At 34.9% G+C, this 14,871-nt stretch overlaps 1 protein-coding gene across 1 annotated transcript; it reads right to left on the bottom strand.

Moving 5' to 3' along the window:
• Nucleotides 1-1,797: 1,797 nt before the first annotated feature.
• On the bottom strand, nucleotides 1,798-13,963 carry LOC148910653 (uncharacterized). The gene is made up of 8 exons (XM_089031054.1): nucleotides 13,855-13,963; nucleotides 13,261-13,320; nucleotides 11,503-12,560; nucleotides 10,949-11,154; nucleotides 9,953-10,428; nucleotides 9,612-9,782; nucleotides 8,609-8,665; nucleotides 1,798-4,397 (listed from the first exon to the last, which is right to left on the bottom strand). Exons 1-8 carry the CDS (start codon nucleotides 13,961-13,963, stop codon nucleotides 4,159-4,161), a joined length of 2,376 nt encoding a protein of 791 aa, XP_088887180.1. The 3' UTR covers nucleotides 1,798-4,158.
• Nucleotides 13,964-14,871: the final 908 nt, after the last annotated feature.

Genomic DNA, 14,871 nt, shown 5'->3' with positions numbered 1-14,871 from the left:
TTTCAATATAGGTACCTTTAAAATTTTGCCAATACCCTAAAACATGCAGACTCCTTGCTTATCAAAGTCAGTATAAGCTCACAGATCGAATTGAAAGATAGCATGTTAGGTTTTTGAGGAGGAAAGAAAACCGTAGACCCAGGAGAAAAATCCTTGAATCAAGGGAGAGACCTAACAAACTCTACTCACATGGGTATATTTATCTGGATTTATGCAAACAAAAGAATATTTGCATTAGGACCACCATAATTTCATTTATAAACGGCCTCTTGAATAAAGGTTTTTGTTTTCAATACGTCAAGATCTTTCTTGACTAAAAGCTAATGCCCTTAGCATGTTTGATATCATTGAAGAGAACCACCAAGAGCCTTGGCATTTTGTTAAAATGTTTATAGAAGCCCCATGTCTTAGTTTTAAGCTCCACAAATAGCTTTACATGCAGACGCATATATATTTCGGTAATGGCATCTTTTTTCCTAAATCCGTATCATTTTTTTATATTCTCTCTTTAGACTTTTTGACTAAATAAAAATAAGGTGAGACGCATTTATATGTCGGTAATAGCATCTTTTCCCCCTAAATCTCATCATTCTTTCTATATTCTATTTAGACTTTCATTCATGCATTCATTCATTCATGCATTCATTCATTCATTCATTCATTCCTGCCAAACCCCCAAAGTGGGGACTTTGGTCTTTTCCCACAAAGTGGGGAGTATTGGAATCCATTAATTAAACATAATAATACGGTATGCAGTGGTTTGGAGGAAGTTAAAGGTAAGCAATTTCGGCAAAAAAACGTTTGATTTCCTTTTTTTTAAAAGTTGCACATTTCAAACTTATCAAAGTGGGGACCTAATATTTCTAATTAGGACGAACTGGTACTGTTAGTACTATGTGGGGACCTCAGTCGTGCTTTTTTGCAGTTATCATTGAAAGTGACTTGGTACTTGAGAAACCAACCAGTATTCAGGGAATTTCAGTTATTTCGGCTTGGCGCGTGGTACTGAAACTCAACCAAGGAATCGTTTTCCTCCGCGCTTTCTCTGTCCACTGTGGAACGAACAAGCCCTCTATTTATTTTAAACGTAAGGCGTAAACGTAACAGAGAGTTTTTAAATAATATTGTGGTCGGAGCCCGCAGAATTTGCTGTTGCAGAGACATTATTCAGATTGTTATTCGGTTCTTATGCACTCGAGAATTTGGGTAACCTGATTTTGATGCTTTCAGCAATGCGGGGACCTGGTTTTGTGCACCCGGCAAATTGGGGACCTATTTTTGATGCATTCAGCGATGCGGGGACCTGGTTTTTATTCACTCGTCAATTTGGGAACCTAATTTTGATGCATTACGCAATGTGGGAACCTGGTTTTTATGCACCCGTCAATTTGGGGACCTATTTTTGATGCATTCAGCGATGCGGGGACCTGGTTTTTATTCACTCGTCAATTTGGGAACCTAATTTTGATGCATTACGCAATGTGGGAACCTGGTTTTTATGCACCCGTCAATTTGGGGACCTAATTTTGATGCATTACGCAATGTGGGAACCTGGTTTTTATGCACCCGTCAATTTGGGGACCTAATTTTGATGCATTCAGCAATGCGGGGACCTGTTTCTTATGCACTCGTCGAATGGGGGACCTAATTTTGATGCATTCAGCAATGCCGGAATGGTTATTATGCACCAAACTGACCTTTCTTAGAATTTTATAATCTTCTGAATAAGCTTGGATAGGTCAACAATGACAACAGGAATAAACGAACAAATGATATTTTATTTCAAACATACAATAAAGTAGTGACAAATGACATCTTGATAAAGCGCTTTAAATGGTAGCAATGCAATTTTAAAAGAATACGTTACAAATTACTTAAACCTAATGAGATGCAAATCCAAAATTTTTTTAGGAGAGGGGGTGTGCGACCAAAGGACTAGCTATAAAAACATATTTGACTCAAAGGTTAAATGACCACCACTACATAACCGATAAAAAAATATATTACTAAAATCATATATTTACAAGAAAAAATCAGTGACCCCCCATTTCCACTCGTAAATAAATTAATGAGCCCCTCCTTAATTCCTGTGCCCCCTCCTAAAAAAAGATTGCTCGGTCGTTCGTTGTTCTCCAATGCAATGATGGCGAAATATTTTAAATCCTCCTGAACAATCAGGGAATTAATGTACTAACAATTATTCACCAATTAAGTAAAGGTGAGGCGCTTATCGGTAAATATCCACCGAAGATCACTGAGCTTGAGATGAATAATCGTTTTAGTATCATTTCACAGGTGATTATTCGAAAGCATTGATTTATTTTCTAAAATTAATTTTTTCTCCGAAAGAGGAACACGCAAAAAACGAAGCGAGCGCATTCCTATATAATCAACTGTAGGTGACTAGTAGGTGATTATGGAGAAAAAGTCCAAAGTTCTTGACCAATCAGCGCGATTTTCTATAATTACCCGGGTAATGATACCAATGAAGTATACTGTATCAATGAAGTGAAGAATATATATTAGAAAACGAACACCAACTCTTTTTGCTATAACAATAAATGACGACTTTGTAAAGGCCGTTTTTTATGCCCTTTGAAAGTTAGCGCAACTCGTAATAACTACTGTCGTGCAAATTCACTTATCGACTATAATAAATGTATAACATTTTCAGTCGTTATCGAATCAGGCGTAAAAATGTAAAGAGAGCGCCTTACCCGAGATTGAGATTAGATTCGCTTTGGGCTCTAGTGACACGCTTAGAAGCCGTTCTAAAAAAAACTAAAAATCAATTTCGTTGTAAGATGGTACGATAATGCAAGGCCGACAAGATAAGACTTTGACAATACAATTACCGATTTCTTTTCTCTCTTACATCATTAAGACCCAGGCTAATACACTAGCAATTAATGATAAAAAGTTGCGTTTCCAAGGGCCAGACGTCGAGTTTCTATGGCACGCCTAACGAGTTTAGATTTTGTCCCGGCCACATTTTATCGCTGATTGGCTAATTTTCATCTGTTTTGACAGGTTATCATATTTTTTTACGGTGGGAACGTCTCGACATGCAGTTGGAAACGCAAAGTTTTTCGAACTCGAACGGCGAAAAGTGATCGCGGTTCACGCTCAAAGGGAAATGGACGCAACCTTATTGTTATTTTACAAACCGACTTTGCATATGCATATACTCTGAAACATAGCCCATCCTATATATGCGAAATAAATAAAGGATATTACATGGGCGCGAGGAGATATGAAATTTATGTTCGAGTGTCGAAAAGATCACTCACGAGTGAGCGCAAAGAAAACCTCCAGGCGCCCATGTAATATTCTGTTTATTATATAATTATCCATAAAATCAACTTAACAAGCTTTTATTATTATAACTAACTAATAGCTTAAATATACATGGTAACGATGCTTTCACATGTCAAAATAACATTTTGTTTTTACGCCTCGTGGATCCACACTACTTTGACAATGTGATGGCGAAATTTATCGTCAATAAGAGGACAGACACATAAAAATCTGTTGTCAATTTGTTTTTTACAATAACAAAAACTATAAAAACTTCTCCTTTTTTCTGATCAAAACAACTAACGGAAAGAGCGCAGGCTCGTTGACGTCAGCTTTATCTGTCTGTCCTCTTATTGATGATAAAAAATAACCAATCAGCGCGCGAGAAAATTGTTAAGTTATTGTAAAAATCAGTTTTTCGAAAAGGAGTGATATATAAGGTATTTTATGGATAAGTATATGATAATAAATAATATTAATAAATGTCAACTTCTCTACCCTGTTACGGGGATCGGATAGTGGATTATGAAAGTATGATGAAGAACCCTAGAGATGGACCATTAGGAATTAGGGAGGGGCCATAGCCAATTATTCTGGAATATATGAAGCAGTCTAATATAGCTATGACAGAGTGCAAACATTATAACCATGAGATAGAACAAAAGCTAACTACAATGACACTAATTTCTGCAAAATCCTTTGTCTTCCATTGGGTTATTTGGTGCCGAATTAGTTATTAATGTTTCACGCTTTTAGCGTTTGCCTCTACCAGTAATCTCAAACTTGTAATTGTTCACCCTTTTGTTTTCATCAAAAACGAGAGGAAAAAATAACGAGCAACTTGTTGGTTCTTACACTTTCTCATCTCCTTGCTCGTTCTTTTTTTCGTTTGTTGACCAAAAACTTTACTTGGTATTTTATTGCCTTCCAGTCCCGGTTTCTCAATGCATTACCAGCTTGTCTGAGGCAGTTTTCGCATGCTAATTTGTTGGGAGCTTTACCTTCATCCCTGATCAATCGATCGAAGTAGGCTATTAAAGCTTGGGTCTCCTCTTTAGACCACGGATTTCTTCCCTTTTCTTTTCGCTTGCATTTTATTTCTGCAAAACGAAAAATATATATATGATGTGATTATATTATTAAATGATATTATGGATGTAGCATACACTTAACATATGGACCAAAAATAGTTGTAAATAATATAGGAAAAAATGCCGGATGCCAATGCTCGAAAGTTTCACCCGGTTTTGATATAAAACTGATGTTATGTGAAGGGCCCAAATTCGAAACGTCAGGTTATCAATAAATACATTTTTATTGAGTGTACTGATCATTTTCTTGCTTCCGGGAAGGAAGACCTGGCTATTTTTTTCGGTTTCTAAGAAGTTTTAACTTACAACCAGCGAAAAATTCTTCAAAATTAGTAATAATGAATCACCAAAATCTCAAGACGACATATTACCAAAAAGGTATTTGTCTTTGATGAAAAGGTCTGAAAAAGTTTAAGTGGAATTCAGGAAGTTGATAAAAACCTGCTCATGGTTTTCTTGGTTTATCTTCAGTGTAATAAAATTTATGCAGCACAGCTGACGTCACATTACCAAATTGAAAAAATAATAACCAGCTTTAGGCCCTGGCTAAACAAGGAAACCTGTTTCCCTAAATGTTTCCTAAGGTGGCAAAACTGTCAGGAAACATTGGGAAACAATGTTTCCATGCGTCTTGGAAACATTAAATGTTTTCTGCCGCACAGCAAAACATTTTTTGCGTCTTGGAAGCAAAATTTGTTGCACGCAGTAACTTTCGCATGTGGCTAAACTTAGAAACAGCGATGAAACATGCACGCGGTTTCACCCCTTCTCATCTTTTCTTTCCTCTTACTCCGACGAAGGACTAACCGCCGAAACGTCAGTTTCACAAAGCTTAATAATAATAATAATAATAATAATAATAATAATAATAATAATAATAATAATAATAATAATATCAACAAAAAAAAACAAAAAAAAAATTATTATTATAATTATAATAATAATCTCAATGCCATTATAATATATATATATATATATATATATTTATTTAATAATAGAATTCAATTAACTATTAATAATAATAATAACAATAATAAAATTTATGATAACGTTAATAAAGAGATTATGAATATAAAATAACAAATATATGTACAAATTACTTATTTATCGATAAAAACATATTTGTAAAATATAATAATAATGATAATAATAATAATAATAATAATAAACTTTATTAATGTGTCAATAATACCTAGTTTACATGTGAGTAAACTAACTGGGGACACCTATCTAGCACTATATCTAAGTATATAAAAATAACTAAATGAATTTACTATATATTACGAAGTAGCAACATACGAATAAATTTCTCTTTAGTTATGATAATTCTAAATATATAAAACATATGAAATATATTTATTTATTTATTTATAAAAGAATAAATGAAATATAATGAAAAAAATATATTCTCGTTTAGCCAGGGCTTTATAGTCTATGAAATAAATAGACTCTTTGCCGGACCTGGTCACGTGCCTGGATTAGCAAAGCATCATCTGGTGAGCAAGCAAACCCCCGTCACGCTTTGACAACAGTAGCTCGAGTGAAACGAAGAGTGACCTCTGTCTTAATTTACTGTTAAATACTAAACAAAAAGTGACCTTTAATAGAGAATTATTGGCTTTGTCTGACAAGAAACAAACCTTTGTTGGATTTCGCTTCAATTCTGGCCGATTTTCTGCCGTATGTGGAGTTCGGAAGGACGACATGGGTGCATCGGGAACGAGCGAAGGTTAGTTTACTTTCCTAGTAGGTACATTTTATTGTATTTTAACTTATTTTAAGTCTAAACCCATGAACGCCCCGAGTAAATTTAAGAATTAACAGCTTGTTTAGCCATCTGTGAGCAGAAAAAAAATCGTTCTAGAACGTTATGAATCTAAATTTCTTAACCTGAAATTTAACAACAAACGGCTTTCTCCACGTCGTCCAAGTGTGTTGGCACGATAAATATGGCATTATGAAGTAAAGTATAGGCTTCAAAATAGACTTCTCTCTAACTTATTTAATAATGAATTAAGCTAAAAGATATTTTTATTGTCTTATCATATACCAGTGGCGTATGATAATGCCACGATGCCATATTTATCTTGCCAACACACGTGGAGAACGCCGATTTAAGGTAGTTCCGGACCCTTGCTATTGCGCATCCATTTCGCGTATCTCGTTTTTTACCCTTTTTTTGCGCTGTTTTAAAATTGATTTAAATAATGTCAGAAGTTGAATCCTTTTCTATAACTTAACTTATTTCGCTAATTCATGAAACTTTTGAGGCAAAAATGAATTGTTTTCAAAACACGCTTAGATTTATCATTGCCTGACTTCATCTTTTGATTCAAAACAACAAATTCATAACTTTATAAAAATGGAGTAACAAAAAATGAATTTGACAGGTTATTCTCAAAATCAATTTGAAATACTTCTTAGATTCTCTGTAGATTACAAAGACGATTTGACATGTTTCAGACGGAGGTTAATGTACTAGAACCCAGTCCCGCGCGGACAGGATTTGTGTTTTTTGATCAAAAACTTAGATTTAGTAGCTCATAGCCCCATTTTTTTTCTTTTCATTCGGAGCTAGATATTATATTCTTTGGATTTAGTGCGGAAAGAAAAAAAATCATAGTTAAAATTGTCATGAATTTTCAACATTTTTACAACTACACACGCATATAACTGCGCTGAATTACAAGCAATTTTGCTTCTAGAATTAACTTTTCACACTACTTGCAAAAGATTGGATGGATTATTTATCTAGATATGTTTTCTAGACTCAACACCAATAGTTTAAAGCAGTTTTCTGTTTTTCTTTGTTAAATCAATTCAAGTAATTCGAATTTATAAGAGGAGGCAGATTTTCGGCAAAAATGCGCGGAAAAACTGAAAAATCCCTCCTTTTTGAAGCCTTATATCTCGATAACCAATACGGCGACCCCCTTCTCTTTTTTCATTATCTGAATACCCTAACAATGAACTTCAAATGACAGAATTTAAAAAAAAATTCATTGAAGAATTTTGAAGATCCGGTACTACCTTAAATGATTCATATTTTTATGGCTTTCTTATAGTGTCTTTGTCTTAGGCCACGATCACGAAATCAAAAATTTATTACACAGTGAAATATCTATATAAATTTGGCATTATGGCATTATGATATCTCTTATAAGGCTCGCGTGTCAAGCAGAGGACGACAAGGTATCCCAAGATGCCTTGCATCTTAAAGTTATTAAATACGCGCATAGATCGAAAAATGTCTTGAAATGTATGAGATTGTTTCATTAGCTATGTAACTATTATTGTTTGAACAAGTATCACTTAAGGTATGTACATTCTGTTTTTATTCTTTCTTGATTTATCAACATCTTAGAGGCAGTCAGTATTATGTATTGAAAGGACCATAGATTGTGTAGAGAAATTGCCATTATCTAGAGAAATTGTCGTGATCATTTCAAGAAATGTCCAAATTTGCATAAAGCAAACTAGTGATTTAGTGAAGTGACTATAATCATGTGAATACTGCGATTCCCATTCACACTCGACCAACAAGACTTGCATCTGAAAATTTAAAATCGAGTTTTGGTGGATATCAATCGATAATATTTCCCTGACAGCTGGTACATGTACATTTCGGTGCCACGAGAGACAGTTCAAATTACAAAGAGCTTCAGTCTGTTACTATTTGATCCTATAGCATGACCCAACTACTGTATTTCCTTTATACCTCTTTATTCTGTATTCAAGCAGCAATTGCTAACACTCTGTCAACTAGCAGAACATTCCTAAAATCTCATAGGGGAAGCTTCCTCATTTTATTTTAAGCAATCGAGAGATTCAATATTGAAGTTAACTAGAGGTTCAGACTGTGAAAAAAGTAAATCTAAGCCTTTAACATTTTGAAATTGTTTACAACAGATAAGATGGAATGTAAGTATTAGTTTAGTTCAGCAGATGCAGTTTTTTCTTGAACAATGGATTAATGACCAAGTCAGAGAACAACTGCTTATATGCACTATCATTATTATTTTCTGAATCGAAGGTCCTTACGAAGAAAATCTCGCATGAAAATTAACTAGTTATCAGGAAACGTCCTTAATTGAAACTAAAACAGTAAAACTAAACTTGCTTTTTAGTGTTCGCGCTTTGTATTTTCAGGGTGCAAGGTCAAATGTTACGTAACTTTTTTTTATATTTCATAAATAATAAAACGATTTTGCAAAGCTTACCTATTTTTCTTGGTTTCTCCTTTTTTCTTGACTTTGTTGGCTTTTCATAACAGTCATCTGTAACACAGAAAAATGATGAACATTTGTATTTCTGCAAGAAATCTAAGTAAAAGTTCAAAGAAAATGTCTTTTTGTTTGCATTCCTACTTTAATTGCATACATTGATAATGATAAAAAGGTAAATTATAGGCTGTGAAAAGACTTTAACTCCGCCCGAAACGTCAGTTTTTTCATCTATTGACAGTGAATAATTTACCTTTATATCATTACTGCTTGAACATTAGAAACACTGACGCAGCTCACACTAGTTTTTAGCTAGTTATCTCTTCTATATAAGCATTATTAACTTACATAATCTCTTCTTTTCATTTGCATAGGTCATTTACTGAGACAATCAAAATATAAATTTTGTGTTTTTTGCAATGTTTTGAAGTTGAATGAAAATGCACTGCTATTATATGTATGTATATTATTATTTGCAACTTCAAACATTTTTATCTGCAAGCTAATTATGTTGTGGTAATTGCTGTTTTTGGTGACTGCTATTTTTGCTAATGGTTGTGGTGTTATTCCTTAAAATGGCACAAGGATGTGTATTGCAGTGTATTTAGATTGAATATTACTGCAATTTTCATAATTATTGGGAGAACGAAGTTCAAAATATCATTATTTTGATACCTTTTATAATTTTACTGGTGGCAGTGGAAAGCCAAATTCCAAATAGGAACTTGCAAGTTCAGTGTTTGTGTAACTATGTTTTGTTTACAAATATGTGTACACAATTTTCTATCCCTTCAAATCATGTTTTGAAAAATAACTAGTGAATTTTCGAACATTTTTTTAATGTTAAAAAGCAAAGATTATAATATAGAAACTTTTGATTCATTTTATTTTAGATAAATTTTACCAGTGAAGACCTACAGTAACCTTAGTTAAATTGTCACCCATATTGCACATGGAATGATCAGTCAATAATAGATTTTTGATTGCACAATAAATTTACCTTGATTTGTATCAATGTCCTCATCAGTGTTGTCTTCAATGTCACCACTAGAGCTGCTATCCTCATTGTTAACATCATTGACATCAACATTGTCTTCATCATCAATGTCATCATTATCATCATCACTGTCATCATCTTCAAAGCCGGTATTTTTTGGTCTTTCTGAAATGTCTGTGGAAAGGGAGTTTGAGGAGGTTTGAGTTAGGAAGGCAAATATCGTTGAGTTGAAGTATCATTGCATGCGTTGAGCAATCACAGGATAGCAGATGCATTTTGAGAGTGAAGAAGCATCAATAGACCATGCAAAGTTATCCAAGTTTTTCACCTACATGTATACTCACCATCAATATTTATGTCAGAAAGAGATTTTCCAACAAGGTTTTCTATATTTCCTGCATCTACAGCCAGCAACAACTTGCTAACCTTGGCCAGCTCCAGAGTGGACTCATGAAGTCGGTAGTACTGGCGGTGAATTGAAATGTCATGCCCTAAGTGCCTTGCTAGCCAATCCATGTCATTTTCTGTCAGGCTTCCTACCTGAGCCACAGTAGCAATATACTTTCTCAATTTTGTGCTTGTAATTAGCTCTGGCCTTTCTAAGTTTCCAACACAACTGAGAGTTTTTTTCATGCTCTCCCATCCTCTAGCATAGGACTGGGAATCCTGGTTTGCTCTTGCAAAGACATATTTGTTTTTTGTCGACACCCCAACTTGTTCTCTCTTTGAAATCAAGACATCAATTGCATTTTTGACATCACTAGTAAGGATGATAGGCACTTTCCGTCCTCTTTTCCCAATCACTTGCACCAAATCCAGACTGAAGAAATAAAGAAAGTTTTTAAAAATCATTAGAGGAATTTAATACTGTATAAGATACAGTGCAGCCCAGAAGCATGTGTACATTTATTGCGATCTTTGCGCACCGAGTGCTCGCGATCTGCTCGCAATTTGTTCACAAATGTGGTTTAGCATGTAATTTAATTAATGCATTAGCCAAAATAACATGTGACTTTTTGGAGTTTACTGGGGGCAAACAAGAGGTTGACTGAGGGGCAACTATCAGATATTAAGTCAAAACATGTCAAAATAAGTGCTCGAAGTATTGACTATTTCTACCACATAAAAGTGGAAAATGAGATGAAGACAACCTCCAAGATTCTAAAAGCCATACAAAATGCAGCTATTACTGGAAGTGACATCTATTGCATGTGATAGCAACCTATTGACAATGTCAAATTCTACCATACTGTAGCTAGATAAGATTTGTATGCTGTCCCACATGATGCAAGTACTAGTAGCAGGCCAGGTAGTTGTATATATTACAGGATTTACTGTACCTTTCACAGAGATGTCTTTCAATAGGATTTAACGTTTTCTTTATTGCCTCACAACCACTTGCTTTCCATGATGGTCTGTTTTTGTAATCACTGATAAGCAGTCTTGATGCTTCCCCTGATCTTCTTTTGTTGAAGATAATGAGCCTAACTTGTGTGTACTGAACAAGCTCTGTCCAGCTTTGTAGCGAAGGCTTTAATGTGTTTACCTAGTAAAAAGTAATAATAATTGCAATTTACAATACTTGAGAATATACTGATAAACAAAGCATGATGAATTGCTTTTTGCCAGAAAAAAGCATGATGTGAATGTAGATCTTGGTTAGAAGCAGGTTTATGGTAGTACTGTATTAGGATAGCATAGGCACTTCAACTTCCTTATTCCAGCAAATTGAAAATTGTACCAAGCATTTTCATTTTACTTAAGAAAATAATCACTCTGCAGCAATTTACATAATTTTATAATACGAATAGTATTCCTTGTACTGTATTTGGATTCTGGAATGCTGTCAATGAAACAATTCTAGTTAACAAGCATTTCAATCTTAAATTCTCACCTCTTTAATCAAGTACTTCATTTTTGTTTCTGTCAACTTTCGGACTTTAAGGAGATCGGAAGTGAGGGGAATTAGTTCTTCACTGGATTTTCTGCTCTCTAAAGTTGCCAGTGAGCATGATGACACCTTATCACTCCATTCACATTTCATAAGTTCGAGGAAGTGTTGAGTACTCTTGATTATCTCTTCATTCTTCTCTCGAAGGCCCACACCTTTGTAGATTTGGGCACATTTGTTGAGGCTGTGCCCAAGTTTAAGGCCAAGTGAGGGGGTTTCAGCTCGGGTTTCATTTTCACTCCTGTGAAACCCACACAATTTTCTGACTGACCTGATGACCAGGTCAAAGTTTGCCGGATCTAAAAAGTCCCTCAACATGCCTTCCTCTTCTTCATTAATGACCCTCCTCAGTCTTGCTAACTCTCTCATCTTTGAAGAAATAATCAAGGCTTTTCTTTCGCCAGCTTTCTCGATAAGTGAACTTCCAAACATCAAAATTAAATCATCTTTCTTGCAGATAAAAGAAATGTCATCATCCTTCATTTTGCAAAGGACAAGTTCATTGAGTAGTTTATCTGACTGTGGTGACGTAAATGGCAACAAAAGCAATTTGCTTTCCATTATCATGCTTCTGCATTTGGTTTTATCATCTTGGATGTTTTCATTTGTCTTCGTATCTTGAAATGGGCAGGTTTTTCTATGCCGCCAGAGGTCTGCTTTTCGTAGAAAAGCAAGACAATATGGGCATGGGAGAAAATCCTTTGGGTCCACTGTTGTATTGTCGGTTGGTCTTTTTCTGACAATCAGCTCTCCTTCACCACAGGCTATTACCTTGGCATTGTGATGATAGTTGCCTTTAAGTTGGATTTTTCTCAATGCCTCCCTCCGTTGTTTTGAATTCTTGTCAAATGCAAAGGCAGCTGCAACTTCACTTTCATTAATGTGCTGATCTTCGAGGTGTCTTGCTATCTTTGCATACAACTTGTTACAATAGTAGCAAGCTTGTTTCTTGTCATATATTCTAGTTGAGTTTGCTGACTGCTTGGCACTTTTCACTATCACTGTAAAAGAATGATAAACATAGGAAAATATAATTTACCATTGATAATATTTTGAACTGTAATCCCTAGCTAGCACCTTTCATGAGTTTACTTAACGAAAATGTATTGTATTCTAATAATGCAAACTTTGTATTCTAATTCTTGGCTGCTGTGCTTACCTTGTAATAATTATAAGAGCTCTGATTATTGTAAATGCTGATCATCCCCATAATTGTGAGCTCAAAAAAGGTTTTTTTTTTAAGTATCGGGTATCCGGATAGCTAGTATCACTACTACAAAGGAGGCAAATATGCTGATAAAATATAAAAACCTCCTAATGGCCATTGGAAGCTAATTTCAATTCCAGTGAATCAAATATGCCAGAGCCTAATTGTTTTGATTTGCACAGAAAATTAGTAAAAGTGTGACAAGTTGCTAGTTGAGGGACTATATGGCCCAAAACAGAGCAAAAACTATGACTTATAATGGATATAAGTCTAAGACAACTTGTTTTTTTTTTTAAATTCGATCCTTGACCTTGACTAGCTTATGTTGAAAACAAATGTAATTGACAATCTAGCGTGATGCTGGTTTAAAGTAGATTTAGGTGAAAACATTTTAATTTTTGTATATTAACCTAATAGGTGAAATAGGACTAGTTGTACTAGGGCAATTTTTCTGACAGCCACTAGTTAGATGACTTTAATTATTGTATACTTGCCTCCAGTGATTTTGACCTCATCATCATCATTGCTGTCCTTCAATTTGGCTTTTTTCTCAACTAAAAATTAATTAAAGAAAAAAAGGAAAATGAAGAAGAAATTTAAACCTTTAATCTACATTCAACTTAAGGAATATAAAATGGTGCGCGTGTCTATAAATATACTGTGATATAAACACGCTGGGAGTTGTGGAGCAAGAGAGGAGTCGTAGAGAAACACAAGGCGTAGCCGAGTGTTTCTTAGACTTCTCGAGTAATCATAATTTCTAGCAAGCTGGTCATTGGCCTAGAACTATTTTCGAATAGGGGCTAGACCTGCTTGTGCTTACGACATCCGTCCCACGTGCATGAAACAGCTTTTTCAAACTGTTACTTCTCTTTTTGTTCAATCTTTTCGACTTATTATGGCAAAAAAAAAAAAAAAATCAAAGTCAGTTTTCTAGGGTTCTGTACTGTAATCAAACATGAAATGACGTCAAACATGATCCAAACTTGGTTCCACTTGAGTTTGGATAATTTGTGACGTCATTTCATGTTTGATTGCAGTACAGACCCATAGAAAACTGACTTTGGTTTCCATCTTTTTTCACTCACTTAACCTGTATAAGGCAGATGTTAAAAACACATTGTGCTGTGTGTAAGAATAGGGGATTGTCACTTGGCACAACGGTCTGGTCTCAGGCAAACTATTATCCCAACTCATGGTTCTAAACTGCGTGGCTGCAATATGCACGTTTGTAATGTCCTGCATACTGTATAAAACACTGACACGACCAGGTGTACTCTGAAATTATTTTGTCATTAGTTCAGTTCCCTGGAGGGAGGCCTTCATCGTAAGAGGACCAGGTGTACTCTGAAAACGCTTTATCAGACACTATCTAGTTACATGAATTTTATATACTTGCCTTCAGTGATTTTAACAAAATCTTCATTAGTGTTCTCCGTTAATGTATACATAGCTTTTTTCTCAACTAAAAATTATTAAAAGGAAATGAATTATAAAAGACATTTTTAATAACGTCTGCTTCCTATCTTAGAATTTGCATCGATAGACAGAATTCCTCTCTTCTCAAGCTTTCCCTATCAGGTACAGCTTTTTCTTAAACTTTATGTTTAGTGCCAAATGTTTTTCAGTCATGCAGGGGAAGAAATTGAAATCTAACAGTGAGAGGGAACTGACACACTAAATTGTGTTTGGATTTCATTAAAATAATTTACTGTGCATAGAGAATATAACCTTTCAGTCATGGCTTCACTAGTATAGTGTAAATGCTTGACTGCATGAACTTCTAGGTAGGTTCCAAACAAGATCTTACTAGGATCATTGCTAGTGGTCAAGGAGTTAGTTCATTATACTTTTTAGTGACAGAGGAGTCAACCAGGGTTTTATCAAGAAAAGTTTATAAATGGAACGTCAAATACAGTTAATTTTCACATACAATTTTGTGCTACTGCATCAATGGCCTTTCATCATTGATGAAAGTAACTGAGAGTGATTCTTTGAATTTTGGTTGATGGGAAGCGGACCACAAACAAGAAGGCGGGGGCGGCTGCGGTGGTGGCGACCGGTACCTCCCTTCCTCTTGATCTGGCCGCTTAGGGGATGTGCCG

The sequence above is a fragment of the Actinia tenebrosa genome, unplaced genomic scaffold, assembly GCF_029948245.1.
Source record: "Actinia tenebrosa isolate PJP-AT-01 unplaced genomic scaffold, QUT_ActTen_1.0 PGA_scaffold16__25_contigs__length_10494907, whole genome shotgun sequence".
NCBI lineage: Eukaryota > Metazoa > Cnidaria > Anthozoa > Actiniaria > Actiniidae > Actinia > Actinia tenebrosa.
The sequence above is the reverse complement of the archived record's forward strand: the minus strand, read 5'-3'. Positions and strand labels throughout refer to the sequence as shown.

Bases quoted from the DNA above. Each gene is read 5' to 3' on its own strand.
- LOC148910653 (XM_089031054.1), bottom strand. From the start codon at position 13,963: ATGAGTTGGGATAATAGTTTGCCTGAGACCAGACCGTTGTGCCAAGTG. The intron at 13,321-13,854 runs GTGAGTGAAAAA...ATTAATTTTTAG, and splicing joins ATCTGCCTTATACAGGTTAA to TTGAGAAAAAAGCCAAATTG. The intron at 4,398-8,608 runs GTAAGCTTTGCA...TTCGTTTTGCAG, and splicing joins GGAGAAACCAAGAAAAATAG to AAATAAAATGCAAGCGAAAA.